This window comes from Parus major, chromosome 6, assembly GCF_001522545.3.
Source record: "Parus major isolate Abel chromosome 6, Parus_major1.1, whole genome shotgun sequence".
Classification (NCBI taxonomy): Eukaryota; Metazoa; Chordata; class Aves; order Passeriformes; family Paridae; genus Parus; species Parus major.
Genome location: NC_031775.1, coordinates 23148636 through 23173799, shown reverse-complemented (window position 1 = coordinate 23173799; position 25164 = coordinate 23148636). Strand labels below are relative to the sequence as shown.

The window sequence follows — 25164 nt, the reverse complement described above, 5'->3', positions numbered from 1 at the left end:
CAAAGTCCTTCCTCAAATCCCTTAGGATCTTGTGAATATGCCCAAAATCTTATCTGTCCCTTTTGTGACTCTATCAGTTCCAGCTCATAAAAAATACTGTCTCCCTGTAAATTTTGTCCCACTGACATCCTTAGGTCACCAGCACTACAACAGTAATTGTCATGTGACACATTCTGAAGAGTTCCATCACTGTTTCTGTCCATCTCCTGATACCCAGGCTTCTGTGTGAACACACACTGCTCACTGGGGTCAGCACTGGGAATGCCATCCCTCTCCACCAGCAGCCAGGCTCAGCCAAGGTGGGAGTCCAGCCACCCAGAAGAACCCCTGAGCCCCTGCACCTGAGATGCTTGCACATAACCTTTGGGCAACCCGAACAGCTCCTCTAACTTAGCAATACTTAGCTCTCTGTAGGTCTGCCAACAACAATGCTGCTCTCTGCAAAAAGCACTGTCCCAGAGCAAAGCTGATTCCCAGGGAATGCACTGCCCCATCCATGCCCCTCAGGACTCCTCAGACCCCCACAAACAAGCAACACTATCCAGGGACTGCTGTAGCCCAGACTCCCCTCACTGCCTGAATTAAGTGGTGACATTTGCTCATGCTTTCCTTCATTTTCAGTGGAAAATATTGATCTGTTGACAAGGAAACACACTGATCATTCCTGATCTTCTCTTTAAAGAACAAAGTAGCATTGATATTATTTGTTTATTTATAGGAAAATAAAAAGGTTTTCTCCAAGCAATACTGTCTCACTCAATAATAGAATTTCCTGAAAAATAATTGCCATTTTCATTAAAGCCTATTTAATTTTCAACACTTTTCAACAACCTGAACAATTCCATTAGAAACCCTGATACAAGATTTGCTTGAAAAATACCTTTCCCAGAACTCCCTCTGTAATCTATTTTTTAACATATAAATTCTCCAAAGTATAAGTACTCTAGACTCATACCAAAAGACTATCCCTGATCCCTGTGTCTTATAATGTAAGCTCTGCAGATGAGAATACTATAGCAGTTTAGGTAATTGTCAGGAAATTACATCTTTCAGGCATTTGCAGGTTGTGTTTGCACCTAAGTTTGGGAAGTGATACTGTTCCAGTAACAAGTATTCACTGGAGCACCACTATGTAATTGAACACCACAGACACAGACATAAATGGCAAAGTTGATCATCAAATTAGCTCCCTTTTGCTATAGTACATAAGTCCAGACATATTACAAAGTTTTCTTGCAAATCTAATGACCTCTTCTGCAAGTTGTATGAATTTTAAGTATTAATCATGAAAGAAGATTATGATATTGGCTTCTGGTTACACCAGAGCAATACTGTGAACTGAATGAACTTACACATGCAAGAGAGGGTAAGATTTTCCCCTAATGTATCAATGTATGCAAAACTATCCAATCCAACCATAGTGACATGCTAGGCATCCTTAAATAACTACTGATCAATCAAACAGAAAATCAGTCAATAAATTCAGAGTGATCACCTACTGTTTCATACATAATTATTCTTCCTACTCTCTCTTAGTAGCTATTTCTTTCTTTCCTCCACATTACCTTTTACATCTTTCCTCGTGGGCTATCTTATTTATCTCTTTTGCCTGGTAACCAGTGCCAGTCTCTTCAAACTCTCTTCAACAGATAAAATTTTCAAGCATAAGATCAGTCTCTTTTTCTTTCTTTCTACTGTAATTCTGAAAGATCCTTTCAGAAGTGCTGCACAACAGGAATCATTGTTTTATAATGGCATTATAATATCTTCTGTGCTCTTCTTTCCCCTATCCATTACAGATCACAGGATCACATTTGCTGTGAGTGCAGTCACACAAGTTGATGCTCCCCACAAATCTTACAGTACAGGCCTGTTCATCAACTTGGTTAGAATAGATATTCACTAGTAAATAACTGTATGCAGACAATCTAAGACATTGACATCCATAGCTGGAATTCATCTTCCCTAATTTTAGCTGTCAAAAATTTCAGGATTTTCACTAAGCTTTACTTAGGTTCCTTCAAATATTAATGAGAAAGGCATACTCAAAGACAGACCTATCTCATGTTGAAACAGGTGAAATAAGAGATAAATTGCCCCTGAAGGTTATGATCTCTCTACCTTTAGAGGAGCACTGACTACAGATATAGACTAAGAATCTACTGATTTAATGACAAAAGTTTAAAGGAACAACTTCCTCTCGCCACTCCAATACATTAATTCTGATTTGTTCCAAAACAGACATATCAGAACTCGTGCACCAATCCTTTATGCAGCTATTAAACCTCACCAGGTTCTTAACATTTAATTTGATATTTATTTATTCATCTCTGTCTAATATTTCAAATTCTAAAGATCTGGCTCCTACACTTCTGTCCAAGATTATCCAGACTGAAAAATACGCGTGAGACATTGCAAGCAGTCAATCTGACACATCCCATAACAGGCAGCAACACCACACAGTCTGTGAGACTAATACATCCAGGACATATCAGCACTCCTACATGTGTACCAAGCAAACACTGCACAGTCCATTGGCCATGTCCTGGACACGGTGGATTTAACACACTCTCAGCTCAGAGTGTGCTGGGAATCTGAAGTGCCCGCGTGTCACTCGAGTTCTGCACGGACTCAATCCCTGCCCAGCGACTGCAGCCACTTACAGCAGGCTGCTGGACAGGCAGAAACCCTGTCAGTGTGATACAAGCACAGGGAATGGAGAGCCTCCTGCCCAAAGCAGCAGCAATGTTCTGTGTGTATATTTAACAGCTTTTTAAAGTGTGGGGATGTGATTTTCAATTCAAACACCCATTAAGCTGTAATAAAACCTTGCTAAGAACAGTCAAGGCACTTGAGTATTATACATACATGCATGTGTTTGTACACACACAAATCTTTTAACTTGAAGATTTTAGCAGCCTACAGCCTGAGATGCTCACTGCTGATGAGGAACCCACACACCAGGCCCATGCCCTCACTGTGAGATCAAGATTCTAAACAGAGACTCTTTGTTTTAACACAGATGAGAGCTGTGGAGTGAGAAATGTAAGGCCTCATGCTTAAAGAGCTGGATGTTCCACAACACCCTTAGCCACAGATATAAACCACCACATTAAGAGAGTCTCTCTAAAATACTCCTTGGAGAGCAGAGCATTTATTGATTGGAAAGCCATTGCTTTTAGTCAAATCATGATTTACTAAGTTTCAAAAACTGAATTCAGTGTTTTCTAGCAACAAATCTCCTCTGAGACCAGAGGAACCAGTAGCAGACTGGGTTTATGGGGGATTGAGGGGAGATGTAGCTCCCATTGCAGTAGGTCATGTCCAGAGCAGCAGACCCCTACTTTCAGAAGAAGTCTGCCAATGTTACTCGAATGCATCCAGTTTTCATACTGCAGTCCTCCCAGGCCATAGGAATCCAGTCCTCCACTTAATCCCAGCATAGATTTATCAGTTTTCCCTTTTATAAGAATGTCTGACAATAAACACAGCAAAACTTTCTCATAATTTGGATACAGTCAAGAAAAATGCTCACTTAAGGAAATAAAATAGCAGCTTAATGTAACACAGCCTTATTCAAAAAGGGAAGCATGTGTCTTTTTTATACCACCTGAACCCAATCTCTATCTCATTTTGTTCCCCTTGCTTCAGCATTGGAGACAAACAGTTAACATCACCATGTCTGTAATCTCTGTGTCTCCTGAGCTTCCTGTCTCAGGAATCCGGGATTACATTAATCTGGAATCACCACAGCCTGGCTCTCAGTTTTCAACCAAATGGCACATCTTCAGGAAGTGTTCTTCCAGACTGTACTATTCATTCTCAGGCTTCCACAGACACGAAATTTAGAGAGATGGCCCTGTTCCATGCAGCCCATGTATTCTCAAAAAATCTCAAAAACACGTAGTTTCTCATTCCATTTCTGACACTTTCTCCTCATCACCACCAAATGACACATTTACAGCCATCTTTCACTTTGAAGTTGCCCTGTAACATCTTTTTTCAATTTTTCTGCTATTTTGCCTCCTACTACAAATTTTGGCTCACTCTATTAGCTTTACTTGACTGTCAAATCAGCATAAACCTTTCCAGTTGTTAAAATAATCATTCACACCTTTCCTTTGTTCTTCTCTGTTCTCCCCAGTTTATTTGTAGTTCCTTTGTATTTTACAATTAGCCACACAAATAGCAAGTTGTGAAATCCACAGACCCTTAATGAACTGACTTTAAAAATATATAAGATTCAAGACAAGTGATGAGCAGGGAGTTCAAGTGCTCTATCCCAGTCTGCAGAGCCAACGGGATGGACTCCCAGCTCTTAAGAACTGCAGCCCCATGTGCTTATCCTAAGAATAAGCCTCCTCCCTTGTACAGAAAAAATACCTTGTGCAGGCAGAATTCACATCCCATTCGTATGAGGCCAACGTACCTGGATGAAGATGTATTCATCCTGAACAACAAGGGAGCTGACATCGATGGAGCGAGAAAAGGGCCCGCTCCGTTTGGTCTCGGAGCACTCCTGGATCCGACAGGTCAAATAGTGGGTGTCTGCAACAGGAGAATATGGACACGTCATAAATGCCCAGGTAGGAGCTACTTGTCTGTAAACACCACCAGCAGCTCAAAAGAAGGTTTTATCTCCAGCTAGACAAATTTTGTTTCATGATTTGCCTCCAGCCTTTGACACTGTGACTGCTCTCTGAGGTTAGGAATTCACCACACTTTGACATTTGCCATTCCCTCCTCTGTTGTGCAGACATCCCTCAGGAGACTGAAGTTCAAATCATAAATGGAGGGTACAAACCATAAAGCATCAGAAAGCTGTTGAAGAAACTATATAGAGCAGAAGCCACCCAGGTATAATCCACCAATTCCTATACCCTTCTGGAAATCATACCCTGTCTTCCCTATGAAGCACCCTAGCCTTGTTGGCTGGTTTTAATTGTGGTAGTAAAACACAAAAAGAAAAAAAAAAAAAAAGCCCAAATCAACGCTATTAACTTATTTTTCTGTGAAAATCACAAGCACCTCCCAAAATCAAGTCTTTATAGCAAATGCAGGCTAGGAATGAAAATGCCAGGAAATAGCATGAGTAGCTGAAAATTCCTAACAGTAGTTATATGCACTGCAAGAAGCATCAAATGCTTCCGTCTAGAGACAAGATGTGAAGACACATCTAATCACACTGAAGGGATTTTGTCAGGCCTTGGAATTGCTTGAGAGGAGGAACAGGACTGGGAAAAGAACATGGAGTCAACAGAAGGAAAAGGCAGATATACAGAAAGTTAGAACAAGAAGAGACGTGCTCACCTCCAGCAAGTTGAGAGGGGTTATAGGGGATTAAGCTTTATTTCACTCAGGCTAAGAAAAGGCCTCATGAAACAGAACAATGAAGGCACTGTGTTTCTGGATGTGTGTAATCTAAATATGCCATCTCTGCTCTTCAACTGCTCTTCTGAAAACTGCAAATTAGGGAGAAAATGAAAATACTACTAAGATGACAGCTGGAGTGATAAAAGGGTCATATCTTCTGCACTGTGGCACTTTTACAGGCTTCCTAGATTCAAATGCTTCTTTGCTGTTCTACAAAGGGTGAGGACAGACCAATGAAGTAAATAGCAAGTTTATAAGGGCTGGGGTGAGCCTAGTGCAGTGATTTTAGTTCACAACAGAACACTCTGACATGGATCTTGTCAAACTGAGCCCAAAATGATAAAAGAGAAGTTTAAAAAGACAGTCACTAGCCCAGCAAAGCTGCTTACAGGATTCTCCATCACAAAAAAAAAACTGCCTTGTCCTTGATCTGTGCCCTTCCAGTGACAGCAAAATGTGGGGCAGTGGAAAGCTGGGGGGGGACACAATTGAAATCCCCTGAGATTCAGCCAACTGCCTTCCCAGATTCTAAAACAAGATTCACAGACTGATAGTTTCTTTTATAGCCTTGTCCCAGCAACATCCTTTAAACTGTAAAAAGAATGCAAGTCAGAGGCATTAATAATTAGACTAATAATTTGTAAAATATTTTGCCTAAAAAAGTCACAAACTACAGCCAAGCTTTAATCTAATAAAGGTCTGTGCCCAACCACCCAGTGACTGAAGGCCCCTGTTTAAAGGCTGCAGACCTGTTTCTGGGTTGATGCACCAGGGATTCCAGGTTAATAAGGGCTGAGTCAGAGCAGCCACACAGGTCTGGTGCAGTAACGAAATCGTAATCCTACTGAGGATGCTAAAGAAGCAGAAAATGTTGCTGGTGCCAACCCGGAGTACTGAGCAGTGATTAAAGTGTATGGTGAAAAGCACCTGACCTAGAGACAGTGCCAATAACCAGAGTATCAGAGCCATGCATTCTCCCAGCATAAAATTCCAGCAGTGGCAGCGGAGAGGTGAGACTTTCAGCTGGCACAAATTAAAGTTCTTCATCAACTGATGTACACACACTTGGCCCAGGGCTGCTATTTAGCTCCTCAATGTGGAACCTAAGACAACCTTGCAATGGATAAAAGCAACTGCTCAGAAAACAAGTGGGTCTTATGTGCTGCCATGCTATCCAAAGAGATCAACAGCAGTGACTTCTCTTTGAGGTAGCTCTAAAATTAGGCAGAACAAGGAGGAGAGGTCAGGAGTTGTATTTTTAGAAGCTCATTCCCTCCAGTACGTTCTCCCACACAGTAGCCTGGATATTCTTATCCTTCCGAAAAGGGGATAATTTGGTGCTGTTGAGTGACAGAATGGGAAGAGGAATAAAAACCTGTCACAAATAAATGCAGATAAATCACAAGTGTTGACATGACAACGAGCTTCCTGCCTATTGGGAAATGTGTCATTTTGAGTGTGTTACACCAGCAATCAAATATACTCAAAGAATGACACCAGATTAATATTCAGAAGGAGATGGTGGTGGAGAAGGGCGGTAGCTTACTACCCATTTTCCATTTAGTCTCTTGTTTTATTTACTTTCACATATTTTACAATACAGGCCTATAAAAAAAAAACAAACAAACAAAAAACAAACACAGACACAAGTAAAATATCTTTAAACCTGTTTGCTTTAGAATACCAGATAAAGTTAAAGTCTTGCTTTGTTCCTGCTTCCCCAAAGAAAATAAAAAATATTTCCCTTTAAAATATATTTAAAAATCAGGTAAAAAATATAGCAGCATTCAGTTCAGTCCCCATTTGTGTGCAACTCAAAGCAGGAAACAATCTCAAGTCCCTGCTCAAGCTTCTTAAAGGTTGCCATTCACAGAGCACATCTTCTCACCTAGAAAGTACAGGATCTCTCGACAAAAGTCTATTTAGAGAGAAGAGGCCAGCCTAACTTCCAGGCTATTATCTCCCTCTCCTCCAGAATGAGGTAATTTTGCACCCCACTTTTGGACAGCCACAAGGTGAAAGGGGATTCACCCAGAGGGGCAGGTGACATGAGACTGAGCCATGCCTCCAAAGCCTTGCTTACCTTTCACTGGGAGGTGTACTGCCTAAAGGAGTTTGTTTCTATCTGGGAATTACTACTGATTTATATATTGTCCTATCCAGCAGCAGAATTAAATTGTTTGGGTGTTTTGGTTTTCAGGGTTCTTTTAGTGGGTTGCATTTTTTGTTACTTTTGGGAGTTTTATAATGTTCCACTGCATAAGGAGTTGAGAAGAGCTCCCTACTTCCCAGGCAGCATTAAAAACTCCTCATGCTTATAAGCAACTCCAGCCACTTTGTCATCTCATCTGTGAATGTTGCAATATGGACATCAAGCAGCCTGGAGGGCTTGCTGCCGCTCAAATCCCAGCATCCCTGCCTCCGCACAAACCCTTCCCACCTCACTCAGGATTAGGGAATGGCTTTCACAGATGTACAGCCACTTTCCAGTTGAGGAGCTTGAGCCGCCTCCTCATTGCTATTTAACACAGTCTTCCATCTTGAGATGCTGGAGTGTATTTTTACCCTTTTTGAAGTGACAAAACGGAAACAATTTCTTGAAATTGGAAAGGACAAACTGGTGAAATAAGCCAAGCTACCAAGTCTCATCTTTTCCTGCCAGCCATGCCAGCTTTGGCAGGAAGCAGGAGCACAAGAGACTCTCTCCCCAATGATGTGGGTCCCTGAAGGGAGGCAATAAAACACTCAAAGCTGTTGTGTCATTGTGCTGAAGGCTGCAAAGGGCCAACCTGTGTGCAGGTGACACAGGACAGCAAGTCCTGCTCCTTCCTGTCAGCATTAATAAGGCAGCTGAAAGCAGGGATGGCTGGCCAGCATGGCTAACAGGGAAAAGAGCAGCTAATAGGGACAAGTTGCATTAGCATATTGGCTCACCTTAAATCAGGTCCTGGTGTCAGCAGGACATCCTAACATTGTGAAGGTTTCCATGGGAAGGAGAAAAAACTCACTGGCCTCAATCATATTTTTCCCCCAAAGAAAAAAGATGTATAGACTCTGCAGGAATTAGTTACTCTGTTTTATCTTTCTGGCTAGCTTTTCTCTCTCTCTTCTTCCTATAATTCAAATCCTGTTTATTGCACTGTATCTGTGAGTGGGGTGAAGATTAGCTCACTGAACATCAGAAAGTTCAGTATATTCTTCCCAGGAATGCTGGTGGGTGCTTGTGTCAGTGTGATCATAATAGTTCCCTTGCATCCAGCCCTGTCCTTGCTGCTGCCTACTACACCCTGGCATAAGGCACAAGGCCCAAGGCTCCTATATGTTTTTACAATTTAAAAATGCAAGCCTCGATTATTATTCTGCTACAATGACTCTGCCAAGATGTCGAAAAAATGTGAAAAACTTCATCTGCTACAAAAGATGGGAACAGCTTGAGATAAGATAGGCACTGGAATTATCAGCATCTTGCAGTATTTAAGGAGACTAGACACAGGGGCAGATGGATTTTTCAGAGACACAACCATTTTTAATGTCTGGACAGACAAAACCATGTGGCATGATGTCTTGAAGGACAGACACCAGAGAGGTGAACAGGACTGCCAGCTCCAGATCCATAAGCTTATTGATACCCCTGACTCATTTATGGATGAATGAGACTTCAGCATGCCCCACCACCTGTTCACAGCTCCAAAGCACCTTCTAGGCTCCAGTGTCTGAACTGGTATTAGATAGGTTCTTGAGTCCCATTACTGTTAAAAGAAAAAACCACTGCTCTTTTGGGCTGGGCTGGGAGTCATATGGTAGATGTCAGCAGGGCCAGTATGGCCCAACAGATGTGGGATGGAGACTGCAGTGGGACTTTGCTGACACTACTGGCCAAGCCTGACTTCCAGTGAAACCCTCAACACCATCAGCTGCCAATTTCAAAATGCTGAATTTATACATTAAAACAAGAACAAAGAGAAAACCCCTGAGCAAACAAGACCTGAAGAAAGAAAGATGTCTTTCAACTGAGGATACATCTTTCAAACATTTACATCCTTGACATATCCAATATTCAAATAGCTGGGTGAGCAAGTTTAAACTTAGTTTGAAAACAGACTCCATCAGCAGTTTGTTTCCTTGCTTGCTTGGGTTTTTTTATTTGCTTTTGACCACTTCTCCTGTCATACCTGTGACTACACACAGCAGCAAAGGCGCTGAAGACGCCTCCCTACCTTGTCCACCTACCTATTGGCCTATTTTGCTTTTTCCATATATTCAACAAACAGCTGTCACCCCTGAGCTTTTATTGCCTGGTTATTTATTCAGCTGCCATCACTAAATAGCAGTGGGAGGCCAATGAGTGATACTAGAATATCCACAACCTCAGAGAAGCCATCCTGATAGGCAGGAGCTTGTTCACACATCTGGCCTACGCAGCACTTGACTCAGAGAAAAGTTTGCAATCAACAAAAATGAGGCTTTTCTCCCAGAAGTTCACTAACTCCTCAATCCTATGCTGTTTTTCTATACTGCCCCAGCACCAAAACGGGACACTTGTCCCATTGCTCCTGTTTCCTCACACTGGAGTAAAGTTCCACACAAGGAGAAGATGCATTACTATGCTGCAGTTCCTGTGAGAAATATCTAAAACACTTTGGAGAGAGTAAGTCAACTTCTAATACCATTATCTTTGCTGGGGATTGACTACATAGGAATCCATTACACTGCAAATGAGACTAGATTAATTTCAGTGAGGGGCTAAGAATTCTTTTTTCCTATTTCCTGCTTCAGATCCAGGCATCTTTTCAAGGCCTGTAATGTTTTGGTATGGAACACCTATTCATATATTATGAGCAAAACTAAAAAATACTTTCACTACAAGACAAAGGGGCATAGGGACATTCTGGCTAGAGGGTGAGTCTGACTGCAGGTAATTTCTCAAATTCTCAGGTACCACCTAGCTGTTTTGAGCACCTCTGGAAATGCACAGAGGTTCCATGGTACAGTGCTGGAAGCCCAGTTCTTTATGATTGATGTAAACCACGTGATACTGAAGCAGCTAAATAGGGAACAGAATGGATGATGGCTTCTTAGCCCAACAGGCTGTGCTTGTGTCCACCCTCTCCACATTCACAAGGCCTGTGGCCCATGACTTTCCCCTACAGGCTCAGGATAACAACATCACATCAAACCCCAGGACCCACATCTCCCCTACCAATTAAAATGTAAATGGGAAGGTAAAATGGGTAAAGTGAATTCTCATTCCCACTCCATTCTTGGCTAAAAGCCCAACTTTTAGCATTGGCTGCAGGCACTCACGTCCATCAGCTGTCCGTGCTTCCATGTGCACAAGGTCAGGTTCTTTATCCAAACCAGTCACTGACCTGGGAGAGGAGAGAGAGAGACAGAGAAAGAAGACAGTCAGTCAGCTGAAAGGCTGCAGTCAGACAGAGATGGTAAAGGAAAGCAAAACCAGTTTATACCTACCTTGGGACACCTGGTATATAGGTCTCCACCTTGTAACAACTTGTCTCCTTTGTATTTCCACACAGACCATACACAGGGGCCCTACACCAATCTTCCCAGGCATGGGAGAGTGATCCTACCTGTCCCTTGTCTGCAATATCAGGACTGCTATGACTTTTCTTGTGGTGGCAAAGAAAGCTGGTCCCAAGACCCAGTAAAATCAGAGTTCTGTTTTAATGCTGAAGGATAAACAAGGGCACAGCAGCCTCATGCCTTCAGAAAGCAAATGAAAAGGAGGTTTTATTTGCCTGATTAGAGACATGAAAGACAGTTTCCTGATTTGCCCCCGGTTTGCTGGGAAATCTTGTTATTCTTTACTTCCTTCTCCCCATCTTCAAAAGAAAAACAGTGCTGCACATAGGGTGAATTTCTGATTTTAAAAAGGTGAGAAAGTATTCATTATTCACACCATGACCCCATGCCATCCATGGTCCTTGACAATTACGAAAAGAGGCACAAGGAGTTTCTTTAATCTCACTAGCTGGAACTCAAGCACCTTAAGTCAAATCTTCCCATGCATTGTTATTTACTCCCTAAATACATTTTTCAAAGCACATTAAAAAGATACTTCTCCTCCTGAAAGAGGGAAAGTCAAGCCCAGAACAGAAATGTTATTATTAGTGTCCTGGCTGATAAGAATCACTAAGAGATGAACATTCAGTCCTAGCAATGGCTGGCAGGGGAAAAAAAATCCATAGATGTCCACGTGATTTATGGTGCTGCTTCTCCTGAGTTAACCAAAGAGTTAGATTAAAAAGGGACAATGACAAAAATCAGTTTCTAATTTGGTGGGAGTTGAATTTGATACAGTAGATTGTAAATAATAGATTCCCTCTGAGCCAGCCAACATTCAGAATTCCCTAATGTTCTGAAAACATTTTTATCACATTCTTTTTGCCGTTTTCATCCTTGGGGCATCAACAGCAGAAACATTAAAAATAATAATAATAAAAAATACAGATGCTCTGATACATTTTTGTGAATCCAAAAAAAAAACACAGCAGGTGAAGCAATGACAAACATATAAATGTGCTGGAGTTCAGCTAAGATCAGCCAGTGCTGCAAATGTCAAAACAACTACATTATGACCCACTGTGTAGGTAACTGAAACTGGCACTGCTTGTTAACGAGAGCACCACATCGATAGCGAGTCCATTCACAACACTCTGAATTGTGGCCAAAAGATACCAACACAACAAAATAAAGCAGCACAGGCAGAGCTTTCATCATTCCACTCACAGTGAGAAACAGTCTGCTCCTTAATCGCTACCATCAGTTTCAGGGTGATCCCACAAGGAAGAAAGTGCTGTCTGTTGTTGGTAAGGATGCCAGAATGAGCCTGAGTTAGTGTGGTCACGCAGTTATTGGGATCAAATCTTCCCAATATATGGACAGTTAAAAGTGACAGTAGGATCCACAGAAATTCCTTTAAGTATCAGTGAAAAACATTACAGTGTGCTGCAGTATTAGTCCCCAGTGGATATAGAAAGCAATCTTTCCAGTCCATAGCAGAAGTTTTCTGCCTTTTTCAAATGAGTAGCACTAACTGCTGTAATTTCAGTCATTCAGACATCACCCTTGTCTATGACGTGCCAGTAGAGACAGATGTACATGCTTACCATCATGTCTGTTTATCACAACTTAATGAAATGGAGTGGTAATTCCAGCTCTTTGAGGTAAAGGTTGGGAACACTTTAGGGACTTGCCCTGTGGCCCTTCCCAAGAGGTTTCCTACTTAAACTCAGCCTTAAATGCACTCTCCTGGTATCCATCCTTCTGGAAGCCAGACACCAGACTCCTACATTTGCTGTGTCCTGACACCACAATGTCAGATGGCTTCCCCTGGGCCCCTGACATCCTCTGGGTCCCTTTCCTCCAGATGGAGAGGGCACTGTATCTCCCTCTGCAGCAATGGGGAAGACTGTTCCTGGCCCAGGTAATAAGAGACATCAGTCTGCCACAGTACTATTCATTTTTAAAGGAACTGTAATTAGAAGAACCTAAGTATATCCTAACAAAATCCAGAATACTCATTACCATTGTGCATTTGCATACACAAGCTCTGTGGATCTACTCATAATGCCTTTCAAGTGTGCACCAGGGAATGAGAGGAATCTCCTGAAACATGTCATTCTGGCTTGAAATTCCTTTCCAGTGACATCTACTTGTTCCCTTAATTAGTTTTGACAAGCCAAATGGTTCTTTTCAGAATAACAATGATGACAAAAAAGGACTAGCACACAGCACATCCCTAGTACACCTCTGTTCACCAAATAGTGCACTGCAAGTTGAAAAGCTCACAAAGTGTTCTGCAACCCAAAAGCAAGACAGGCTGCTGTATCTGCAGGCAGATAAACCTGAAAAGTGATGCACTGGTCATCCTTCTTTCACTCAAACCAAGTTGCTCCCTTATACCAATGACTGACAGCGAAACAGATCCCCAGTCAATGCTGTTTCTTCATGCCTCACCTCACATCTGTTCCCACTGGCAAGAAACAGAGTTTTGCTTTGCATTGCTCTGACTCTTGAATTCAGGTATTTTTAGTAAATGGTCTCTCATCATTTGTCTGGAGGAGCTTTACATGAGGAATGCAAAAAAGTCAGCAGTGGAAAGAGCAAGATGTAAATGCAGACCTAAAGCACAGCTACAAAAACACACACAGACTTTAAAGCTATTTCTTTATCCCTTTATCCTGTTGTAATTCTCTAGCCTTGAGAACTCACTACAACAACCTCTAAGGTCTGGCAATACAGGAGCAGCAACAAAACAAGAAGAGACACTTTCACAGCCTTGTATTTTCTTACACGTTATCTTTCTGAACAACATTTGGAGGATGAACTGCTCAATATTCTTTAAGCAACTACAGCATACCAGCATCCCCTGACTTATACAACCAAGTGTAACCCACAGAGTGGGGTGGCTGGGAAAGGCTTTCATGGTGCTGTAGCTAACAACCCTGTCCAGAGGCTTACAAAGACATGAGTATTTAACACTAAGGTGAGCCTGAGGTCCTGACCCGTGCTCACACAGCTCTGTGCATATCAACACCGGACAGCAAAATTTAAACCAAGGTTCACAAAATGCACCCGTGTGTGCTGCTGTCTTGGATGGCTGCAGGGAGTGAAAAAAGACACCCTCGCTGTGAGGAACTGAGCTAAATCAACACCCTCCACCATCCCTATTCATTAATCACCCCTTGCATGAGAAAATGCTGAGAGGATGCAGGCAGTAGTGACAGGAAAGGTCAGTTTTTTCCTGCTGACACGTTCCCCAACCGCTGCAAAAGCAGTTTTCAAAATGTGGAGCCTGCAGCCAGAATTGCAGCAGGCACAGGATAATTTTCCAATTAAGAATTGAATTCCACTAAAAGGAAGAATCGTTACCATTTTTATTTTTTTTTAAATCTTCTGCTGCTACTTTTCCTTTATGTTTTCATGGTAGCTCTTGATTTTCACAAGATCATTCCTCCCTTCTTTTCAGAAGAGAATTGTGTGCTCTTGAAAGTTGAAGGATGGACATGATCCTGGAAAGATCCTTATCTCTATCCTGAGGGAAGAGCACCGTGCATGGATGCACATTTACTAGGCCACTCTGCTATTATTTCATCTCTGACTGGGAGGGAGAGCAAGTGAGAAGGGCAAGGAAAACACAGTATTCTGCACTTTAACTATTCCTGAAATATTTCCCTGTAAGGTGCTGTACACTTCAAAATAAAAAATGCAAAGAAAGGAAAAATAAAAACAGAAACTCTTCAGGTTACCTGCCTACTGCACACCCCAGTTCACTTTCTCTACCAACTCTAATGCCTTTCCATGGAATAAATTTTTGCATTTCTTTCTACCCATTCTGCAGACACCAGGTATTTAAAGGTGAAAAGGAGCATTGATACATGGCTCCTCTAGCCTCTTAAATGAAAACAGCTGAGCAATTCCAACTGCCTCTGCTGATTCTTGCTCCCTAAACCATCAATTGAGAGTAAGAGATGCTCTATCCCTCTATCTCCTTGACCCAAGAGTTTGGGAGGTCTGAGTCAGTATCACTGAATGTGACCAACATTTGTATTTGGGATTTACAACAAGGTAAAAGCAAAAGTTCAGATTACAGGAGCCAGCCTTTTGAACTTGATCTGCAACCTGCTGGGCTGAGCTTTTTTCCAGGGGTGTGTCTAGTTTCTGACCGGTCAAAGTGGCATTCACCAGCTTTGAAAACAAAATCAAAACTTTTACAACAAATTGAAACTGCCAAGATGATGACTTGAAAATCCATTTTTGCAGATAATGTCAGACTGAAGGCAATTGCCAGTGTCCATGTGAAGAGCCAGAGGAAACAGATGGATACTACCTAGCAGGATGTTGTGCAGTAAATAAGGGCTAGGAACAGCAAGGAACAAGGCACATTTATTGTGCAATAATATGTAAAGGGGGAAAAAACTCATCCTCTTGCTGCAGGAAACTGCAGTTACATTAGTGCATGTTGCCAATTAGTCTGCTGTAATTTCAATTCTATCCTGCTCCAGAAGGGAATAAACACTTCTGTGTGGTACCAGGCAAGCAGTGCATGTTTCTAATTCCTTCAAGTAACACAAGGGCCATGCCCATGTGGATACATGGAAGGAGGAGCTAATTCATTCAATTCCCACTCAACTGACCTGGTGTTTTCCATGTGGCACCCTTGCTAAATGGCACATACCTTCCCAACAGGCTTCTCCTTCATCTGATATTCCATCACATTTGTCTAGGCATCAATAACTGCAGTTGGCTTCAGGTGGTCAAGACGATTCATGTATTAATGGGTCTAAAATCAGCTCCATCAGACATTAACTGTCTGGCACATTAATAATACAGGCACATTAACTCAGCCCACATAGACCCAACCTGCACACAGCCCCGGGGCAACCACCCACCATAAACTAACACAGTTAAGAACTATACAAATATTGAGCTGATGGAGCAAAGAATGTGTTTATTAAACACATAAACACAGTGTCATTCTCTGTGGCTGAGCCGGGGGAGATGCTGCTGGATGTGTTAGGATGTGATGAGGTCTCTGAAGAGTTGTGGGCAAAACCTCCTTGCACAGCATATTTCAAATGAAGCTTGGGAGAAAAGCTGGGCAGGAAGATACCGTAAGGAAGTGTCTTAGCTAGGTCCCTGGAGCTTTCTACATCTTTTCCAGTGCTAATTTCCATGTTGCTACAGTTCTGGACATCGGCAGAAGTAATTGTTGTGAGACTTAGCTTGCAAGATAAGGGGAAAAAATTGCCAAGTGTTTATCCACAGCTAATTTCTTTTCAGCAAAGCCAATCCTTTTTAAATTGGTCCCAATGAATTTTAAGGAGGTTTTCTGCATGGTATCTCAATGAAAACAAAACTTAAGGAGTTCATGGCATCGGCATGTGTTTCCATATGTACACACATGCATCTGCCTCCCTGCACCTCATCCCCACTAACACCAAATGTCTCAACCTGTACCTTCCCTGTAACCTCAGTGGGTCTCAGGCCCCTGAACCACCAAGTTTTGTTAAAGACGGTTCTGTCAGGCATAAACCAGACCAAGAAGGGGAAAGAGGTCCAAATCCATCCTCTCCTTGAGGAGAAAACTGACATTTAGGCTCAACCACGCCAACTACTACCAGAGAATCCATTCAAGCAGGCTCTGCTGCACAGAGAAACATTTCTTTCTCTTCTCAGTACATGAAAGAAGGTGACTCTTTATATCACAAAAATTAACAGGGAATGTCTTTAAAGTATATTTAGCAACAGAAAAAATGCTGATGCTTAATATTTTTTCTTTCCCCTTTATGCTAATACCAAAACCTATGCACAAATAAGTCTGTGTCTAGTCACTCATCCAGTCTTAGTCCTTTAAAGTCCTCTGGCATTTTTTCCCAAACCTGTACCATAAACCCCAACAAATATAACCACATTCTTGTGAAATGCATTGAAGAATGTCGTGGGTAGAAAGCCAGAGATCCTTATTCACAGCCAGGTCAAGGTTTGAAAGGGCCAGCAACACAGGCAGGCCACGTGCTCCAGGAGGAATCCTAATTTCCCAGTGGTACCGCTGCAATAGCTCCTTCTGGGGACTGAGGCTCATGCAGAGGGTGTGCCACCCATGCCAAGCCAGCCCTGGCTGCAGGGTGCTCGCAGCAACCAGCATCAATGTGCTGCTGCCAGGCAGCTGCTGCTCCTGACTCATCGGGGTACAGCTGATCCAGGCCATGCAAAGGCAGTCCTGAGGGGTTATCCCTTATTCTAATTGAATGAGAAGCCTTTTATTTTTATTTTGTTTTGCCAAGTCCTAGCAGTACCAGCATCAGGATACAGTGAAAGAAATGAAGCATCAGCTCATCAAGACATTACTATGCTGAAAACCTCTCAAAGCCTGAGTGCACAGCACACCCATCCCACATGCATCCAACACCAACAGTGCTGCTTTGGAGAGGGCATTTCTAGAGAGGAGAAAGGGGATTTTCCTGGGGTTTAGAGGTCTGAAAGTTTTATGGTGGAAAAGTTTTAAGCACATTCCAACACAAGGGTTTGATTCTGTTTTGCCTTCTGGAAGTGACACTTTTTTGCAGGACAATTTCACTTTTGATATTCTAAATTTCAAGTCCCTTTAGGAAACCAGAATAAAAGTATATTTTTAGATTTTTGCATTTGCTTAAAACTAGTTTAGTGCCTACTATATTATGAAACCCATTTAATTAATGTTTTCTCACTGCTTGGTTACCCTCCTTTGAAAGTCATGTACATGGGGAATTGCCATAGATTATTGGTTTGCTTTTTCATGAAACATAAATCAGCCCTGTTTTGGATCACTTTTAAAAAAAAAACAAATTACATTCTCAAAGACCCCTCAGCTCAGCCTGGCAGTCCTATAACCAAAGATTTCACTGGAGTTACTCCTCTCCCTCAAAGAAAATGTTTGTCACATTCCTCTGAGTTTGTTTCCTAGCACAAGTATTTTAAACATGACCCATTCAAGAAATGTTTTACACCAAAACAAGGATCATCGGTTCACTGTGTGTTTAATTGCCTTCATTTCTACAAATATTTTCCAATTGTAAATATGACATGCCTGAAATGCTAAGGCTCAGTGATTCAGCTATTAACAGAGGCACAGGCAGAATAAAGTGCCTCCAAAAAGCTTCAGAGAAAGAGCATCATTTAATAAATGAATGCAGCAGTAGATGGATAAAAAAATTGCTTAAATTGTCCAAAGAGGGGATGCCAGTATGAAATTTGGCACAGAAAATATGTATAGGATTTGCTGATGAGCCCCACATGCCTCTGAGCATTGTACATTGTATTAATTAAGGAAGAATGAATCTCTACATTCCCTGTTGCAGGATATTGTGAAGAATCACCCTGGGATAATATCTAACATTCTGGAAATGAATTTGTGGTTCATTTCATGTATTTTGAGGAAAAACAATATGAAAAAATAGATTTGTGTCACAAACCTTTTGTGACATCTGTTTCTCTGCATTTCAGACACTAACCTGAAGAGAACAAATGGCTTATTTCATTCTTTGCCTTTTAGCCATCAGCTAGAAGAAGGAAAGAAAGGAATGAAGAAAGGAAAGGAGGACAAATACTGAATAGAATCAACTACTCTGTTCTGGACCAGCAGGCATAAATGTATCAACGTGTCTCCTTGCCCCCAAAAAATCACACTCAATTAGCTGCTGAGAATGAGATGCCCATTTGTCCCAACACCACAGGAGGAAAAGACAAAGAAGCAGGAAACAAAAGGGATTCTGGCAGCAGACAGATATCTAAAGACAGGCTCTGTCTGTAGAAACAGCAAGTCTGTGTGGCTATGATTTGTAAAAGCAAGTGACATGAGGTGAGCAGATCACCAAGTGTCTCATGACAAGACAGGTTTGCATTCAAGACAGAAGCATCCTCACAGGCAGAATGGAGAGATGAATAAAATAGACACAGTCACATGCAGGTCTCTGCCAGTGAAAGAGCAACACTGTAGCAGGAGAGACCAGGAAAACCACAGGTATTTTGTGGGTCCTTTGCTCTAAGGCAGGCAGGTGAACAGACAGTAAGGAGATGAGGCTGCCCAAGGGGCTGAGCACTAGACACTCCCAGCTCTTCACAACAGCAGCATCCCAAAGCATCCTCAACCCCAAAACATTATCCTGATCAAGTGAGAATGTTCAGGGCAGAATGCTGCAGTGGGAGTCATCTCAAGAAGCAAAGGTGTATGGTCAAACTGTAGTAGATCAAGAGCATCTCTTTGCTGGGTTCTTAATCTGCTGCTACAGAGGAACAATAAAAAGAAAGAGAAGTACAAGGCCAAATGAAAAGTAATACTCTGCTGGTTTCTATCCTCAAGGCAAATTCCAAAGTGCCAGCACACTGTTCAAATCTAATGATTTGTAGAAAGAAAAAAAAAAAAAAAATCTGGAGAAACTACTGCAGATCTAGAAATGGCTTTAGGGAGTCACTATTACAGATTGCCCCTAAAATCAATATTGCAATGGAACATGCCTCCTTCACTCAAAGATTTTCAATCAAAGCCTGAAAACCAAAAATACTGTGAGCAAAACCAAAGAATCTGTCTGTACCCTTTGGCCAAAAACCTGACAGAGTTTTTGGGTTGGTTTTCTTCTTTTTGTTTTTTCAGTAAAAAGCAGGATTTTCTCCTATGTGAGAAAACCCAGATCTAGTGAAATCAGCTCTGAAGTCTACAGGTATTATTTATTATTTCCTAAGTACTTGCTGGCAGACACAGGTGAATATGTTTCTGTCTCAAACTCAGTTACAGAACTCCTGATATTCCACTAAACATGAAAACGTGTCTACATCCCATTTTTATTGCCTTCTGCCCAATGGAGAACAATTATCTTGCAAGATAATTACAGAGCTACGACAACCACTATGTCCTATTCCAATTAACTCACTACAAATATGCAAGTGAAACAGCATCACTCACTGTCTTTTCATCCTTGTTCTCTATATGATCAGCAAGACACAAGTTACTGAATCAACATTATTTAAAAGAACCTGTAGTGCAGCTAATAAGATGCTCCTTCCTGCTCTTACATTCTGATGTAGCTTCATGCTCACTGTGCTTAACAATAGCAAAATTAAACTCATCTCATTCTACAGAGGAGACTCAGGGGAATGCCAGGGAATGAAAGGATGGGAGTTTCATTTTCTTCTCTTGCTGAGAATGAATTCTGCCTCATATAACTGCTGATGAATTGTCGTTTTAAGAGAGTTTGTTAATTTACAATAAGCAGAAGGCATAAAAACGGACCTCCTTATCTTTAATGGATGTTATTGAGCAACACAAATGGTTCACATTTAAATTAATGCAGAAACATCTTGTCTGTTTTGCCATGATAAGACTGTTCTTTCTGCACAGCATGGGCTCAACTTCTTATGTTAAATAAAACAACTGGTTTTGCTCAGCTTAATGCCAGGCAAATTTCCAAAGGTTCAGCAGTTGAAGTCAGTTCAGGGAAAAGAACTGGAATTTACCTGCGTCCTTGCTGACTCTTTTTAATAAAATCTCTCTGAAGAATTTTGAGGTATTTAGTTTCAAGTAAAAATGATCCCTGATAGTGCTGATGTACTTCCTGAGGAAAAATCCTCTATTAGATTGCAACTTCCTCCAATGCAAGGATGCTTCCAGCCTCAGTTGCTGTAAAGAAACAAGAGCTGTAAAGGTGCATTTCTCAAAATCAAGTGGGCCACCGAAGGTGAGGTCTGGGGCAAAGGGAGGATGGATCCAGAAAAGTTGCTCCCTCCTGATGCCTACAGGTGTTTTGCCACTGAATGAAACAGCCAGAAAGTTATGTCCATAATCAGAGTATGTGAAAAGGTCATTCCTAAACTCCTCAGAATGGTAGTGATTTTAAAAGAATTCCCAAATGTTTATCTTTCAGTCATCTGAAAACAAGAGGGATTCTCTCCCACACTGAGAATTCACACATTTCCTCAGAAACTGAGAGATTAGTATCATATAGAAAAAAGGCCAAAACCTAACCCAAATTCCCCACAAAAAAAAAAAATTAAAGTGGGAAAATATTCCTTGCTAGCCAGAATTCACAAAATATGATGCTACTTTCAGCCTGGCAGCCCAGCTTTTGATTAGCTTTGCCAAGCTGTGACAGTATGGGAGATCCCCATATGCCTCAGAGGGATGCATTATTCAATATATTAATTAGAGGGCTGGCTTTCATCAATGCTTCCTACAAAGTATCACGAAGAATTACTCTGGGACTATTCCTGAAAGGCTGGAATATATTTGTGTCTGAGTTCACGTGCATCAGGAGAGCCAGGATGAAGCCAGGCCAGGCAGACTACATGAATCAGCAGTACAGCATTCCAACACAGGCCTTTGGAACACAGTGATGAACAGTGATGGGGTTTAGACTCATTTGTTTTGATGGATTTTGATCTTATTTGTTACCTTCTTGCATGAGAAGAACACAGATCCTCCCACCATGCACTCTTCAGACAGACACAGCTGTCTGGGACCCACTAAAGAGATCAATACAAACTGGGAGAAGTATTCAACAAACTCTTCTTTAAAGCATTTCTGGGCCTTCTTACTAGTGGTGCATCTACTCTGCTTCAGTCTCACTCAGTCAAAGAGAGTGTGGGGGAGGTGGGGGTTACAAAATTATCCAAAATTAGCAATGAGAGAGGTAAGAGAAGAGACTGGCCCCTGGGAGATAAAGAAACCTGATAGATGAGAGACCAAAGCAAAAGGCTTTTTTTTTTGCTGGCTGAAAGCACTAGCTGCAGTGCAACAGGTGACATATAGTGGTAGGCATTAGTTTTAAACCAACTAAACAGAAATATTTCAGCTCTTACTATTTGGGGCATTAAGAAAAAAATAACTGCCAGCCAAAGAACATTAAAGTCATAAATGTGGCAAACATCACAAATTGTACTAAAATCACAACAAATCACAAATTCTAAAAGCCCGACAGTGTATATGTAAGAACATCCACAGTTACATTAGTGGAGAGGGATAATCCTTCCTTCTGCAAGACACATTGAGTTTCTCAGGCAAAAAGAGGCTAGAGAAAAAAAGAAGGCAGTTAGGAAGTAAAGCCCTTCAAAGACAACTTATTCCAAAATTGCCCTTGCAGAGGATATACCCTTCATTGAAAGAACTCATTCTTGCTGTGACAGCAGCCAGAATTACAGAGATGCCTAAGTATTGTAGCACTTTATCATGTGGCACCTTCCTTAGGGTTCACTTATTATGTAGTTCATGGGTTTTAAAGGATAATTTAAAGTATTTTAAATTATTTCCCTTCATAATCACACAATCCTTCTAGCCAGAATGTTTTTAGCATGTTTTTCTTTCTTTGTTTTTTTTTTTTTTTCCTCATTAAAAGAGCTTTGAGCCTAGGCAGCCTATTAGCATGACATCCACGGGACTTTGTAAAAAAAGTCAAACACTAATTTTCCTAGGAAAGCAGGCAGAAAGGAGAGGAGCACCACACAATACTAAAGCATTCATCAGCTACAACTTAGAGCTTACATTCATAGTAAAAGAGATTAGTTCTAATAAATTTCCCTTGTAAAATAAAGTCATCAGTCAGCATAAACATACACCAAACCCCCAAATATCTCTGGTTTTAGTCCCAGGTAAACTAGGAAATAGTCTGTAATAATTCTCCAGTATTGCACTATGGGTTTTTTCCCACCTTCTACAAAGATGCTTTCCCAGATCCAACTATTTCTGTCAATCTCTCTTAAATTTGTTCAAAAAAGAACATGGACTGTGCTCAGAAAGGGAACAGTAGTCTGAAAATTACACTGACTATAGGCACTAATGGAACTCGTGGGGTCTGAGCAGTCTCTATAAAACAGTCCTGCAGTGTTTCTCAGAGATAGAAAGTGAAGAATTTTCCTGTTCTTAGGGTCATTTAGGTTTTTATACTTTTAGATATCCATAAAATCCATCACAATGTCCCTGGAAGAGCACTTACCAATCTGTAGTTCAAAAGCAGGATACAATTATGTTTAGGAAAAAATACCACACACTTTGTCTCAGACTGCACTCTTTCCCTGCTTTAATTTTTTAAAAAATCATATATTGCAAAATGATGTTTTATTCAAGTTTTAAGATTACTTTTAAAGACCATCCAAAAGCTGTCAAACATTTCATGATATTCTTTCCTTTAATTTTTGAGAGAAACATTTTGATAATGGTGCCATGAATTATAAAATACCTTTACCTACTTGAAACTTATTCAAGTTTTTCAAAAATCAACACTATTTCAGCCAATAAAAAGTATCCACCTCTATATCCAGGTTCCATTTATATCTCTGTCACTGAGTTACTGTGTAATCACAAGTTAATCACCCACAATCTAACATTTGGAAACACTAAATATCTATAGTGCCAATGGCATTATTTTCAGGCACACAAAATGAAATAAAATACCTAGCATCACAGGTTCACTTTGCCCTTTTTCAAGCAAAAAGGAAAATAAAATGAGGTTTATTATCACCATGATGTTGTGGTCTTCAATTAACTAAAGTGATCTTGCAAGGAAATCTTCCAATACATGGCAAGAATTTATGAGAAAGTCTCATCTCTCCTGAACTCTTATTACAGAGCTTGAGGCTAGAGTTTGAAAATGTCCTCAGCTTAGTAAATTCATGGTCATGGTGGCTTGAGCAACACATTCCAGATTTATGTTAGCTCAGCTCTCCAGAAGAAAAGACTTCCTTGGGCGTTCTTGCCCACAGGGCATGGGAAACAAGTCCCTTACCAGAGCCAAGTGAGTCATTAGCCCAAGGGAGGCTCCAGCAATAGGCACTGGGTACATGCCTTGATGATGCTCGTAGGTGTCATCCATGGGTGCCAAACTGGAGTCATTCCTTTTATCCAGAGCTCCATGTATGGTATGGTTTTAATTCTGAAAAACTCCAATGTAGGATTATTTAAGAGTCAATTTGACATTTACAAGACTATGTTTTCTTAACACTAAACTTGGCTGTAAAAAATCAGGCGATGTTTCCCCAGCACTGTGCAATGACACCATCTGGTAGTTAATGATTAGTGGGATTTACAGGAAAGGCAGGCACATATTTGACTAACCATCTCTCTGCTGACAAACTAGGCAAGTAAAGGTAGTGTCAGCTGCATCCAAAGGTCACTACTGGAACTGCTGCTGAAACAGTCTGTGTGGACCAAAATTGGCACAGGAATTAGGAAATATCAGTGCTGTCACAACAATGAAGAAATAAAAACAGACACAAACATCTGTGTGAAGGGAGATATAAACCCAGATAATAACCTTTAGAAACACTGAGGTAAACCCCTTAACTTCTGCCACATTACTCTCAGATATCCAAGTTAGCCTCCACTATAGTCCTGAAATTCAGGCTGCAAATAAAAACAAATACACTGGCTGATACATTTTATCACCTTTTCCTATCCAAAATCACAAAAAAGACTGAAAACTTTACCCTCAAAAGACAAAATTTGTTGTCTCATTCCTCGAACAACTGTGACAGAAAACCTTTAACCCCAAAGCATAACCTAAGTTAGTGGACACTCTTTCCGTCTTTCAGTGAAAGTGTTCCCTTCTCACAATCTTTAACCCTCAGAGATCAAAGTGAGCATGGTTGGCATTCATAGGTGCAAAAAAAACCACTCCAAAAAAAAACATAAATCTGGTTGATTATCATGGGAAAGAAGGGAAAAAATTAAATTCTGGGGAGATTTGTTGAGGGAATCAGTAGTATATTTGAGAACTGCCTGATACACCAAATTTTTTCTATTTGCAAATACAAATGCTGCTCTTTGAAGCCACGCTAGTGAATGTCCTACTTCCCTCCTCCCAGTCTCTCCTTTCCTGCCTTGTTGGTCTTTTCTGTCCAACTCTCATCACTGGTGTGTATTCCAGTGGCTTTTACCGAGTTGACTCACGCTCCACACTGACTTCAGGGCCCCAAGTATCCCCAGAGGCATCAAAAATGCTCTGAAGATTTATCTCTCTTCCACGCAAATGGGTATTCCCCATTTTCCTGCTTCCAGGCTTTGAGAGAATCAGCCAAGGTCCCAGGGAGCATGATTAAAAAAATACATGAGAGAAGGGAAATGTCTAGCTGTAACAGGCAAAGAGCAAAATAAAAGAAACCACCCAAGGCAAATTGTTCCACATCCACCACTTCATATTCCTCAGTGATGATGGAAGGCAGGAAACAGGAATGTGTTCTCCAAAAAAGGAAAAGCCTGGGGAGACCCTAAGGAAGGGTGTTGGTGTCCAAAGGAATGTAGTG

At 41.2% G+C, this 25164-nt stretch overlaps 1 protein-coding gene across 1 annotated transcript in view; it reads right to left on the bottom strand.

Annotated features, from left to right (window-relative positions):
* Positions 1–25164, bottom strand: part of SORCS3 (sortilin related VPS10 domain containing receptor 3) — a 273617-nt gene that overhangs the window by 71169 nt on the left and 177284 nt on the right. The window contains exons 7-8 of the mRNA XM_033515725.1: positions 10678–10742; positions 4430–4548 (exon numbers count right to left, since the gene is read on the bottom strand). Of these exons, the coding sequence (XP_033371616.1) occupies positions 4430–4548; positions 10678–10742 (184 nt within the window). The remainder of the gene's footprint in view (positions 1–4429; positions 4549–10677; positions 10743–25164) is intronic.